The sequence below is a fragment of the Nuphar pumila genome, chromosome 2, assembly GCF_984573655.1.
Source record: "Nuphar pumila chromosome 2, dmNupPumi1.hap1.1, whole genome shotgun sequence".
NCBI lineage: Eukaryota > Viridiplantae > Streptophyta > Magnoliopsida > Nymphaeales > Nymphaeaceae > Nuphar > Nuphar pumila.
In genome coordinates this window covers 85,902,730-85,916,354 of record NC_143250.1, presented here as the reverse complement: position 1 = coordinate 85,916,354, position 13,625 = coordinate 85,902,730, and the positions used below count along the sequence as shown (strand labels likewise).

General features: G+C 37.7%; 1 protein-coding gene across 5 annotated transcripts in view; it reads right to left on the bottom strand.

Moving 5' to 3' along the window:
* Positions 1-3,227: 3,227 nt before the first annotated feature.
* The window catches only part of LOC149845929 (uncharacterized), a 68,951-nt gene continuing 58,553 nt past the window's right edge, over positions 3,228-13,625 (bottom strand). Inside the window, exons 8-10 of one of the 5 annotated variants that reach the window (XM_089997790.1) lie at positions 4,291-4,377; positions 3,706-3,774; positions 3,228-3,598 (exon numbers count right to left, since the gene is read on the bottom strand). In XM_089997790.1, coding sequence (XP_089853916.1) covers positions 3,443-3,598; positions 3,706-3,774; positions 4,291-4,377 — 312 coding nt within the window. In that variant the 3' untranslated portion in view covers positions 3,228-3,442. The other 4 variants (XM_089997791.1, XR_016430486.1, XR_016430485.1 and 1 more) reach the window with 4 other exon arrangements.

Here is a 13,625-nt window from a genome sequence, read left to right as displayed (position 1 = left end):
AAAATTATTGAAGATTTTGAAGTTTAATTCAGTTTCTTGTTAGTAAATGATTAGTTGTGGCTTAGTTGTAACTTAACATGATGTTTTCTTGTTTATTTAGTTATTTTAGAAGTAACCATAGTTTTTTATAGTTTTTTTGTATTTATTTGATTAATATACATAATTTTCATATATAATCAAAAGTTAATAAAACTCGATCGAGTCATCGAGCCGAGTCATGAGTTACTATTGGATGAGCTGATACCCAAGTCACTGGGTTTTTGAGCCATGACTTTAATTGGTGTTATATTGAATCTAATTATAAAAGTTTATCAAAAAATTATGGATTTTAGCCTTAAATATGGATCTCAATCTGGATCCAAGTACGGTTTTTTTTTTGAATAATTTGATAAAAACAAAAATTCATATTTTTATATACAAATAAAAAAATCCATAAATAAATCATAAAACCATAAAATACAAGAAAATAAATCATAAATAAACCAACGAACCCTAAACTACAAGAAAAATAAATCATTAAATCAAATAAACCATAAAATTAAATATAAAAAATCCCTAATTTGAATCCTAATGAAAAAAAACATAATCAAATACAAGAAATGCCCTAATCAAATTAAGTACAAAAACCTTAATTAAAGAAATTTGATTCAAAACCCTAATCAAAGAAAAAGGTTTTAATCAAATTAGATATCAAAAACCCTAATTAAAGATATTTGATTCAATTCCCTAATAAAAAATTAAAGAAAAAAATCTAATAAAATAAAAAGAAAGTCCTAATAAAATTAAATAACAAAATCCCTAATTAAAGATGTTTGATTCAAAACCCTAATCAATGAAAAAAACCTAATGAAAGAAAAAAAAAAGACCTAATCAAAGAAGATTAAGAACGAAGAAGGGGAAGAAAGAGAGAGAGAGAGAAGGGGTAGAGAGAGCTCGCCTTGCCGCTGGCCTCATTGCCCAGCCACTGCACAGGAGAGAGAGAGAGTGCTCGATTTTTTTTAAGTGCCTTTCTCCCATCCTGTTCTCACAGTAACAGGGGTAGAACAGTGTGAGAACAGGGGTAGAACAGTGTCACGGGCATACCATCAAACAACCCCTTAAGGAATACTCAGGCAACTACCACTTGTACCAAAAGGCGTGCAAGCTCACTTTTTTTATAATGGAATAGCTGCAGCAAATTCATGGGAAAGGTGAGGCACTCAAGACCTGTTAGAATGTGAGTGGAGCTTCCAACAATCCTACTGCTCTTTCCAGCGACAATGGGGTTGTGCAAGAGTGGCAGAAACGGGTTGGATGGCTTTGCTAGAATTGACTTTATGGTACGAGCAAAGCCCTGCTTTTTTCAATACATGCTGGTTCTTAGATCAGGTTTTGAATGACTTTATAGTCAGATCGTTCCTGCGTTTCGGATCTGAAGTCTCATTTCAAGTTTTTTAAAATATTTTTTAAGAGGCTTAAAAACAATTTTTATTTTTTAGTTACACGTCATCTGATGGTAAAAGGGGGCCAATTCAAGATCGATTTAATTTTTTCAACTTTTTTTAAGAAACCGATTCACATAGTGAACCGATTGAACAACAGTGCTTAGTACATTGAAATTTGCACGCAAGACGGTGTATGCTGGTCGGCCATTGAAAGATATCATGGCAGTTCACGATGATTGAATTGCCGCTGTTTCCGAAGTGCACGGAGGGTTTAGAGGGATTTGGAAGGAGCCAAAATTGGGCAACGTGAATCGGTTAGAGATAAATTGGCAGCTCCTTTCTGAAACCTCACAATTACCTCATCTTTTCTTTTTCTTTTTTTTGAAACATAGCTCTTAATCTAAAAATGTAATTTTGTCAATTCCAAGAGCCTAAAAAACAGTTTTTCTTTTCCGTCGATACACGGGCAGGTAAGGCAATTCTAGAAAAATCGAGAACCACTATACTCTAAGGGCATATTTGGAAGTAAGAAAGATGTGAGAAAAATGATACAAGGTAGGAAAACAGTACAGTTTTCAGACCTGTCAAACGACAAACTTTCTTTGAGAGTTTTTTTAAAAATTATACTTTTTGATAGAAAACATTCTTCCAATAAAAGAATGTTTTCTATCGAAAGAAAATAGTGATTTACACTCTCCACCACCCATCACACTACATCTCACCACCACCACCCACCCACCACCATCACTACCATTCATCTCACCGCTACCACCATTGCCCACCTCCCAAAAAACTGCCCTCCCCACAATGATTTTTCACAATCCAACTCACCACCACCACTACCAACCACCATAACCCACCTCCTAGAAACCCCCCCCACCATCCATCACTATCCACCATCACCCACCTCCCAAAAAATCCCAAAAAATGGCACCGAAGAAGCTCCACCACCATCACCACCCCACGATAACTTTTCACCACCCACCATCACTCACCTCCCAAAAAACCTTGCTGGAGAAGGCTACCCAAAAAAGTGAAAAATTCATTTTATAAAAATTATCATATCAAAACTTCTAATAGGCAAAATTTTCTTTTCTTATGAGAGTTTTTCTGGCTTCCAAACATGCCCCAAGAATTGGCCATTTGATATCTCACAAACTGAAGTAACCAGGCACGGGACTCAAGTGGTTTCTTTGCTCGGCATATGGTGGCGCTTATTTCTTCTGGTTTAAAAGAAGCAAAAGATTTTACATGCCCTTCATTACTAAATGGTGAATATCTGAGCCATTTTCTTCCATTGCCCATCATCACCTCTCTCTCTCTCCAAAAAGTGTCTTCCATTGCCCATCATCACCTCTCGCTCCCTCTCTCTAAAAAGTGAAGGCAAACAGGGTTTAAATTTCATAAACATCGATTTGTAGGTTGAGCCTGCAATTTGCCTGCATAGCAACAGGTGTTTTGGTTGAACCCTTCCCTACAAAATAAACTGCAGATTGTGAAAACCGTGCTTTAAACAAGGAAAACATGGGGGCAGACATGATGTTTCCATGGCCCCCATACAGCCCCCATGGGAGCCACTTTTCTTGCTTGTTTCTAAGGAGACCTCTTCCGTGGAAACAAAGTTTTTTGGCTATGATGATGATGATGATGAGAGGCCATCACAAATGAAAGTTATTAGAGAAAATCTTGATCCTCTTTATGATAGGAAGAAAAAGCTCAACATTCGTGGTGAATAGTGATGAGCATTCTCAAGCTAGCCAGCATAATTGTCAGACCCTCCTAGCAAGAAGAATGCTAGCCGAAACACATTCAAAGTTCTGATTAAAAAAATTAAAAGAAAAAAGGGCAAAGACCGATGAGGATACAATGTGGCACATGATGTTACCAGAAAAGGAGAAAGAATGAAACATTTTGCAACAAAATTTTTACCAAAGAGCTAGAAAAGGATAATCCTACAAGATTATCCCACACTGTAGCGCCAAGCAGGCTCGGTAATCTTACAACTAAGAAGACTCACTCTATATAGAAGGGCTTCTAGGTGAACCATGGTCGAAGTCCTGCTTGCTTCTGCTTCTCTTCATTGCTTTGAACCTTGATTTTGCCATAAGGGTCTGAACCGTGTTTGTAAAGTTCCCTATAGCCATTATGATCAGCAGAGTTCCACAAACAACAACCTGAACGGCAGCATTAAGATTACAAATGCTTTCAAAATCAAATGTCGCACATACCTGTTACACATAATACAAAGTTCCTTGAAATAAGAATGGAGGAACGCACTTACCTGCCATTCGGAAGCAACACCAGCAAACGCAGTCTGAAGCAGTAATATCCCCACATATGCCTCAAAAACCTGAGGACAACATGAGCTGATGTCTGATGTCTAACAAGTTTTTATCATATTAAACATCAACAATGATCATAAGACATTGAATTTTGAAAATCATATCAATATCATGCATCAAGACATTGGACAAGCCTCCAGAACTTTTATTTTTAACCACATCCAGGATCAGAGACCTGGTCGTGCTGGTCTTTAGCCTGCCCTGCCTACAGTCGCCAATCCAGAGGCATAAAATTGCAGAAGATTGATTTTGCTGTGCCTAAGCATGAGACACTCAAGCTGACCCACTTTTAGAGTTCATTGTATTTGTAGATTTGCAGTCAGATGGTTAGAACAACCAAGTAAATGTCATGTAATTCCGACTTAGGCTAAGCCAAGTTGGCCACCCAAACGAATTGGATCTCCAGATATATACAGACCTATCCATTTGCACATGCACAATGTAAAATCTCAACAAGTGACAGTAAAATGAAAGATACCGTTCTTCATAGGATAATAATTTTAATATGTTGCAGTTTAGTTTACCTGTAATGTGAAAAGGATAGGATATAAAAGCCACAATTGTCCTTCCACACCAGCAGTTTCTCCCCATACAACATTCATTCTTCTTGACTGCAAACAGAAAAGCACCAATACTTCAGTGCAAGAATATGAAAAACGCGGCAGTATAATACCTCACTAACACCCTGATGGTGTACAAGCAAAATTATCAAAACCGATTGCATTAGACAATACATGAAAACATTGACTGCAGAGAATCATAATAGTATTGCTAAGAACTTGAATCTAGCCCCATAAAGCAGTTCTATAAAATATGCTAGCAAGATAAATATCTGTTACATGAAGAATATTTCCACAAGATTAAGTCATTATGTAATATAAGTGTTAATATATATATATATATATATATATATATATATATATATATATATATATATTCATTCTTGTAATAGTTAATCCCCTATAGAGACATTTTGGTCTTTTCACATGTAATAGTGACTCTTTATTAGAAACAGTATTTTTATTTGTGTTATTTTCCTTTTTCTTATGTTTGTCATTCTTTTAGCCATTAAGGGGCCCTATGGTCCTTTGACCATAAAGTTTCCAACGGTCATAAATATGACTGTTGGGAGCTCCAAACGACTCTATTTGAGAGCTCCCAATGGCCTCCCTCTCTTTTATAAAGTATATAAATAGGGGTGGTGTTCCCCCCATATTCTTCAATGCTTAGAGCTCAAGCATATGCTCAATAAAGTTATATTTTTATTTTGTTTGTGTTGCCATTATTGGCAATCGTATTGTTCCATCGTGACTTGTGCACTTTATGATTGTTTCCTTATATTTTTGCATATTTCATTACATGGTATCAAAGCCATAGTGCTCTTGGTCTTGTGAAAAGTAGCCATCAAGCGTTCGTGATTGTGGAAAAGCATCTTTAAGTATTCGTGTGTTCGTGGTGCTTGTGGTGACTCAAGTGAATGTATTATTCCACATTCTTCTCTTTCTTTTTTTCTCCCTTCTACCATTCAAAATGTAACATAACAAAAAATTGATTTCTCCTTTAAGCTAAATGGCTCCAATTATATGGTGTGGGCATCCGCAATGGAAAATAACCTCAAAGGAAAGAAGCTTTGGGGATATATAATGAATACTATTTCATAACGTCAACTCAAGCCTACCAAATAAAAAGGAGATCAAGAGAAGGCCTTACAAGGAGATGCTCGAATCAAAGCTATTCAAGATCATAAATCTAAAGTAGAAGATTGGGAAAATAACCATGCAAAAATTTTTGCATGCTTTACGAATAATGTTGAGCTCAAAATATGTGCCGACATTGCAAAATTTCGTAAAGTCAATGAGGTTTGGTTCTTTATGAAAGGTATTGTTGAGAAGCAGTCACCGTTGCATATGAGTAGTTTAGTAACTACTCAAGAGGTCAGGGGCATTATTGTAAATGAGGTGTTTTAGTCTAATCTCTCTATTTAAGTGAGATTAGACCTAATTAATCTCTCTCTCTCTCTCTCTCTCTCTCTCTCTCTCTCTCTCTCTCTCTCTCTCTCTCTCAGCCGACTTCAACAAGGTATCAGAGCCACCCACCCTGGGTGACTAACATCGCCGACGACGACGCTGCACAGCCGTCGCCGCGAGACGTCGCTGCCTGAAGACGCCTTTGCAGTATCGTTGGGGTCGCCTCTGTGCATAGGTGACGTGACTGCTGTAAAAGTCATTGTCGTCGCTGCTATCGTTGGGGTCGTCGTTGCTTTTGCCATGACTGGACCGTCGTGTGGAAGACAGACCTGGGTTTCACAACAGCCTCATGACCACTGTCGAGGTCTGAACAAAAAAAAGGTCGATTGATGGTGATGCAGCCAGCACTCAATACGACTGAAGTTGTAGTCGATGAAGCAGGTATGTGCACGCAGCAGCAGGGAGACCCTGACCGTGTCAATGGTGCGTAGCAGCAGGTATGGTTGTTGATGGTTGTGTGGATGTCAAAAATGCCTGAAGATGCAGTCGTGGTATGCAAGTTGTCGAATAATATTTTTTTTGGTCGTGGTATGCATCTTGTCACAGCTTTTTAAGGTGAATCGTTCAGATTTTATCAGGGTGATTAAAATTTGGTAGAATCGGGTTTTTTTTCAGTTGGTAGTTGGTGTGCACGTCAGACCCGATTTCAACAGTTGGTAGTGTTAAAATGTAAAACTGTACATATATGTATATATAATAATATTATATTATTATATATATATAAATACATTTTTAATTTCTTTCTTTTCTGTATTTTTTTTCCTTTATTTTTATTTTTTTGTCTTTATGTCATCTAGTTCAGTTTGAACTAGAATGACTGTTGCTAGTCAAGTCCTGTCCAGACTTGACTAGCAATAGAGCTGTTGGACTGACACAGTCCAACAGCTCTTAATAGAGCTGTTGGACTGACACATTCCAACAACTCTAAATAGAGCTGTTGGACTGTGCCCAACAGCTCTATTGAGTCCTCTTTCAGCTGTGTATATAAAGGGGTGCAGCCCCTCTTGTATTTTATCCCAATGCTTCTTAAGCAATTGGTTTTTCATATCAATAAAGAATACATTTTTATTTTTATTTTGTTTCCAGTTATACCCTTTTTAAGGGTTGTGCTTTAGTGTCATTCTTGACACTTGCTCTTGTCAATCAAAGCACGTGTTTCGAAGATCCCCATTTCATTTCATGGTATCAGAGCCGCGGAAGTACTAAATCTTGAGGAAAAGCTGCCTCGGTTTCCGTGCCCGTTTGCAAAAGTGTTCGCCACTTGAAGAGAAGTGTTTTATCACTTCATTGGAGAAGATTTCACATCTTGTTGTGTTGTTTTTTTTTTCTTTCTTTCTCATTTTCCTTCTTGTTTCTCTTCTATCCCTATTCTTTCTCTCCTTGTAATCGATGGATGACAATGATAAAGTCACCATCATGCCTATGAAACTAAACGAAGGACTACCATTCCTTGTAAAGATTGTATTCTCGGCAAAATGAAAAGATTACCATTTCAGAACAGAACCTTTTTCTCTTCAAGACCACTTGAATTAATACACTCGGATGTTTGGGGTCATGCACCAGTAATTTCTAAAGGAGGATTTGTTTACTATGTTATTTTTGTCGATGATTTCTCCCGACATACGTGGATGTACTTTCTCAAACATAAGTCTGAAGTATTTTCATACTTTCAAACTTTTCATAATATGGTTAAAAACAAATTTCAAAATGATATTACTATTTTTCGCACAGATTCAGGGGGAGAGTTTTTATCCACAGATTTTCAAAATTATCTTAAATTGCATGGCATCACACATCAAAGATCTTGTCCTTATACACCTCAACAAAATGGACTGGCAGAACGAAAACATCGCCATATTATAGAAACCACTAGAACTTTATTAATAGCAAATCAAGTCCCTAAAGACTTTTGGGCAGAAGCTGCCTTAACTGCCACCTATCTCATTAATAGGATGCCATCTTCTTCGTTACAAAATATCACTCCCATTGAAAAACTAATGAACATTTCTCCAGACTACTCTAGATTAAGAATATTTGGGTGCAAATGTTTCATATTTACTGACAAAAATGATAAACTTTCCCCTCGTGCGATTCCCTGTGCCTTTTTAGGATATGCTGAAAACCAGAAAGGTTATAGATGTTTTGACTTCAAAAATAATAAACTATATGTGTCTAGAAATGTTTCCTTTCTTGAAAAGGAGAGCTTCTTTGATTTTAGAAAATTAAAAGACGTCACTGAGTACTCCTTTTTGCTAGATCTAACATCAACATCTGATGAATATGACCTTGATTGTAACTTTGATGATGATCCAAGAATTATTGATCTTAATGTTGAAAATGAAGAAGTTCATAGAGATACTAGTATTCAATATTCCAGGCGACAAGAGTCTAATACTCCATGTGCACTTGAGAAATATTCTAACATTCCAACTAGACAATCATCCCGAATCTCGAGGCCTCCAGAAAAGTTTGTATCATACGAGTCTTTCTCACCCACATATAGGGCAGTTATTGCATTAATTCACTCATATGAAGAACCATCCACATATTTTCAAGCAAAAAATGATATCAAATGGATAGAAGCCATGAAAGCTGAATTAGATGCACTTGAAAAGGCTTCTACATGGAATATTCAAGATCTTCCTCCAGGGAAGAAAACTATAGGATGTCGATGGGTTTATAAAATTAAAACCAAGAGTGATGGTACTCTTGAAAGATATAAAGCCCGTTTAGTAGCCAAAGGTTATGCCCAAGAATATGGGATTGATTATGAAGAAACCTTTGCTCCGGTGGCTCGTATGACTACTGTCCGAACCTTAATTGCCTTAGCTTCTATCAAAAAATGGTCTATTTTTCAAATGGATGTCAAAAATGCTTTTTTAAATGGAAAGCTAGTTGAAGAAATATATATGGAACCCCCTCCTGGTCTAAGTATTCCTAAGGGTAAAGTCCTTCGCTTAGAAAAAGCTCTTTATGGACTTAAACAAGCACCAAAAGCTTGGTATGATAGGTTTAGTCGTGTTATGATTGATATTGGTTTTCAATTCTGTTTAACTGACACTGCTTTGTTTATTAAGAATTCTGATGCAGGGATCATTGTGCTTCTTCTCTATGTGGATGATATGATCATCACCGGAAGCGATAAACAGGGAGTTAAAACAATCAAAACACTTCTTAAATCTCATTTTGAAATGACTGATTTGGGCTTGTTGAGATATTTTTTAGGCATTGAAGTTGCTTATTCTCCTAGAGGATATTTATTATCTCAGACTAAATTTGCTTTTGATATTGTTTTCAGGTCTAGTATTACTGATGATAAGAAAGTTGACACTCCAGAAGTTGTTAATGTTAAAATGAAGATTGATGATGGAGAACTTCTTGCAGACCCTACTCCTTACAGACAGCTTGTCGGGGCACTTTCCTATCTATCCATTACCAGACCAGATATAGCACATGCTGTTCATACAGCAAGTCAATTTCAACATGCTCCTACTTCTGTTCATATGGGAGCAGTCATGCGTATTATCAGATACATCAAGTCCTCTCTTTCACGAGGACTTTTCTTATCTTCCTCCTCTTCTCTTGATTTAATTGCATATACTGATGCTGATTGGGGAGGTGATCCCAATAACAGACACTCAACCACTGGCTTTTGTGTCTTTTTAGGGGAATCATTAATCTCGTGGAGGTGTAAAAAGCAGCAAAAGGTATCTCTCTCATCCACCGAAGCTGAATACAGAGCCATGGCAACCACGACCATGGAAGTAGTTTGGCTCCGACGACTGCTTGCTGACATGGGAGTTGAAGCAACAAAGGCTTCACAAATGTGTTGTGACAACAAAAGTGCGATCTACATTGCCAGTAACAGAACATTCCACGAACGCACCAAACACATCGAAATGGATTGTCACTACGTCAGAGAGGAATATCTACACGGGATAATTGATCTACCATATGTCACTTCAGAATATCAGTTAGCAGACTTCTTTACAAAGCCTCTCGCTGCTCCCCGATTTCACTTTCTCTTAGACAAACTTTCGCTCATTGTACCGTAAGTTTGAGGGGAAGTGTTAAAATGTAAAACTGTACATATATGTATATATAATAATATTATATTATTATATATATATAAATACATTTTTAATTTCTTTCTTTTCTGTATTTTTTTTCCTTTATTTTTATTTTTTTGTCTTTATGTCATCTAGTTCAGTTTGAACTAGAATGACTGTTGCTAGTCAAGTCCTGTCCAGACTTGACTAGCAATAGAGCTGTTGGACTGACACAGTCCAACAGCTCTTAATAGAGCTGTTGGACTGACACATTCCAACAGCTCTAAATAGAGCTGTTGGACTGTGCCCAACAGCTCTATTGAGTCCTCTTTCAGCTGTGTATATAAAGGGGTGCAGCCCCTCTTGTATTTTATCCCAATGCTTCTTAAGCAATTGGTTTTTCATATCAATAAAGAATACATTTTTATTTTTATTTTGTTTCCAGTTATACCCCTTTTAAGGGTTGTGCTTTAGTGTCATTCTTGACACTTGCTCTTGTCAATCAAAGCACGTGTTTCGAAGATCCCCATTTCATTTCAGGTAGTTGCATGTGGTTGTATTTCCATGGCTGAAATGCAGAGGTAGTTTCGGATCTGAACGGTGTATTACGGTTTTTTTTTTATATCAGATTTTATCAGTATGATTAAAATCGGGTATAGTCGGCTTCTCAGACTAGTAGTTAGTGTGCACGTCAGACCCGATTTCAACAGTTGGTAGTTGCCTGTGGTTGTATTTCCATGGCTGAAATGCAGAGGTCAGACATGAAGACTGAAACTGTGTTTGATTATAAAGCCTTTGCAAATCCATTTTCATATAGATCATCTGTAAAGTTGGATGAGACTAACTATGCTAGATGGTCGCATACGTTCATGATGTATGTTTCAGGGCATCGTAGAAAACATATTTTGTTGAAAAATGAGCCTACAGACAAAACTGGAAAGTATGCTACATGGGAAGAGGACAATGATATTGTTATGTCTTGGATTATGAATAGTGTGCAACCTTACATAGCCGATGGGCTTATTTATTACACCTCTGCAAAACAAATGTGGGATAATTTGCAAGATACTTATTTTCAAGAAACTAATGTTAGTTGTATTCTTCAAGTAGAAGAGGAGATCTATAAATTGCAGCAAGGAGAACAAACTCTAGCCCAATATTATGCCTCCGTGAAGGCAGCTTTTGGGAGACTAAATGCTCATAGATCATTATGTTATGACAAACAAAAACTACACCAGGAGCATACCATGGTCGCACGGTTCCTGACGGGCTTGTCAACTGAATTCTCAATTGCCAAAGTTCAGATGTTGACAGGCTCAGATGTTCCCACTCTTGCTGAGGCATATAATCGATTGAGCAGACTTGCCATGTCCCTTCCTTCATCTCAATCGGAATCACAAACCTCTGCTCTGTCTGTTTCCTATGGCCGAGGCTGAGGTTTTCTTCTTAATTCTCGAGGTCGTGGACGTGGTCGAGGCCCGGGAGGACGAGGCAAGCTCCACTGTATCTACTGCAGAAGATTTGGGCATTTAGAAGATAGATGTTTTGACAAGAATGGACGACTTCCCGCATCTTCAGCTAAAGTTGTTCCTACAACACAGGTGGCCAAACCTGAGTCTCACACTGTTCTGTTAAATTATGTAATCAAACTTGTAATTTCGTATATATATTTTATATATATAAGGTAATACATATACATATATATAATATATGTATATGTATTTACCAATTATATATATAAAATATATATAGTCATAGTAAGGGTAGTTTAGGAATTTTACACATATTCTTTTTTCAAGAATATGTTTTTTTGTATTTTCTTTTTTCTTTTTCTTTTTGTATTTTTGTTTTTTTGCATTTAATGCATTGTACATGCATTGGGAGGGGCCCAACCCACTAGTCGTTGGACCCCTCCAACGGTCACAAATGTGACCGTTGGAGGGGCTCCAACGACTATGTGGAGCCCCTCCCAAGGCCTCCTCCAAGCCCTATTTATATGGGCAGCTCCTCTTGTATTTTCTCAAGGGAGTTGGGATTATAGCCCAACCTCTTTAGTGTTTATGAAACTTATGGGTGCAAGTGCACATTTGTGATTCGGTGTGTTGTGTTTGTTGTGCACAAGTGTTCTTGGGTGTGTATGTTCACACATTTATTCTTAAGGTTGTTGTGTTATCGACTAAAGTATCTTGTTGAAGATACTTTTACATGGTATCAAAGCCTCGTTGAAGAAGAAGAATTGTGACTCGCCTTCTTTTGCATTCCTCGGGAAGCGTGCCTTCAAGTTTTTTGAAATCAAAGAGGATCATCTTCTTCGAGCAATATTTTAGGAGCTCCTTTTGTCAAGAAAGACGCAAAAAGTAATTAAGGTACATACTATCTCTTGCATTCTTTCCTCTCTAATGGGCGAAAAAGACTCCCATTTCTCTCTTGGGTTTAAGCTTAATGGCTCAAACTATCATGTTTGGGCCGGTAATATGGAAGCCCATATTAAAGGAAAGGGGCTTTGGGGTTACGTTTATGGATCCATACCGGAACCGGAACCCAAAATTACCATTGTTGAAGGAGGCGATATTAAGATTCTTGAAGGGGATGAAAGACAAAAGGCCCTTGAAGAGTATTCTAAGAAACATGATGATTGGGAAATGAAGAACTTCAAGATATTATCTTGGATTTTCTCATCCGTTGAGACCAAGATAAATGCCAACATCATCAAATTTAAAAGGGCTTCCGAAGCTTGGGTATATCTTGAGAAAATGTACACCTCAAGAGATCTATCCCACAAGTACTTTCTTCAAAAGAGGGCTTTGACTCTCCAACAAAATGACATGACCATTCGGGAGTACTTTGCCGAATTATCCTCTATTTGGGACGAGCTCGCAATTCTTGAACCTAAATGGAGTGGTGAGGCTATCGAATTAAGGCACAAACAACTTGAAGAAGACCGGTTCTTCAATTTTTTAAATGGCCTTAGACCCGAATTTGAACAAGTTCGGTCCTCTCTTCTCTCCGCCTTCACATCCCCCTCACTCGAAGATGTTATCACCAAGCTAAGTGGTGAAGAAACCCGTATGGGGATTGGCAAAAATAACCCTAGCATTCTTGTTACTTCTTCTACTCAAGAAGATGGTGAAATGGCTAATGCCGTGTCAAGACCGGGAAATAACATGAGGACCTATAGACCTCCTCATTTCAAGAATCAAGGTCAAGGAGGAAATGATCGGTATGGCAAAAGAGACTATAGCAAAGTAACTTGCTATCATTGTAAAGAACCCGGACATATCAAACCCTTGTGTCCTAAATGGAAGAAATTGATTGCAACGGCTATGGCATCTCAAGTTGAAGAACGACCCCCTTTATCAAGTGAGTCTCTTTCTCTTCAACAAATCGTGGAAGCCCTACAACCTCTTCTCAAGGGAGGTACTTCCGGAGCCGCTATGTCATCCTCTTCCCCCGGTAAGACATCTTGGCTTTTAGATTCCGGGGCATCCTTTCACGTGACCCCTAGTTATTGCACTCTTTCAAATTTTTCTAAAAGTGCTTTTCCATCCTTTGTATCAACCGCGGACGGTACATCTCTTGAGATTAAAGGAATAGGTAATTTTGAAAAACAAGACTTCTTTGTTCCAAAAATTCGTTTTATCCCAAACCTTAACCTAAATCTTCTTTCCGTTTCCCAACTCTCGGACCATGGTTGCGATATAAAATTTTCTTCTAATAAATGTTGGATACAGGATCGCCAGTCCGGGAGATTGATTGGGGAAGGCTCTAGAAGAGGAGACCTCT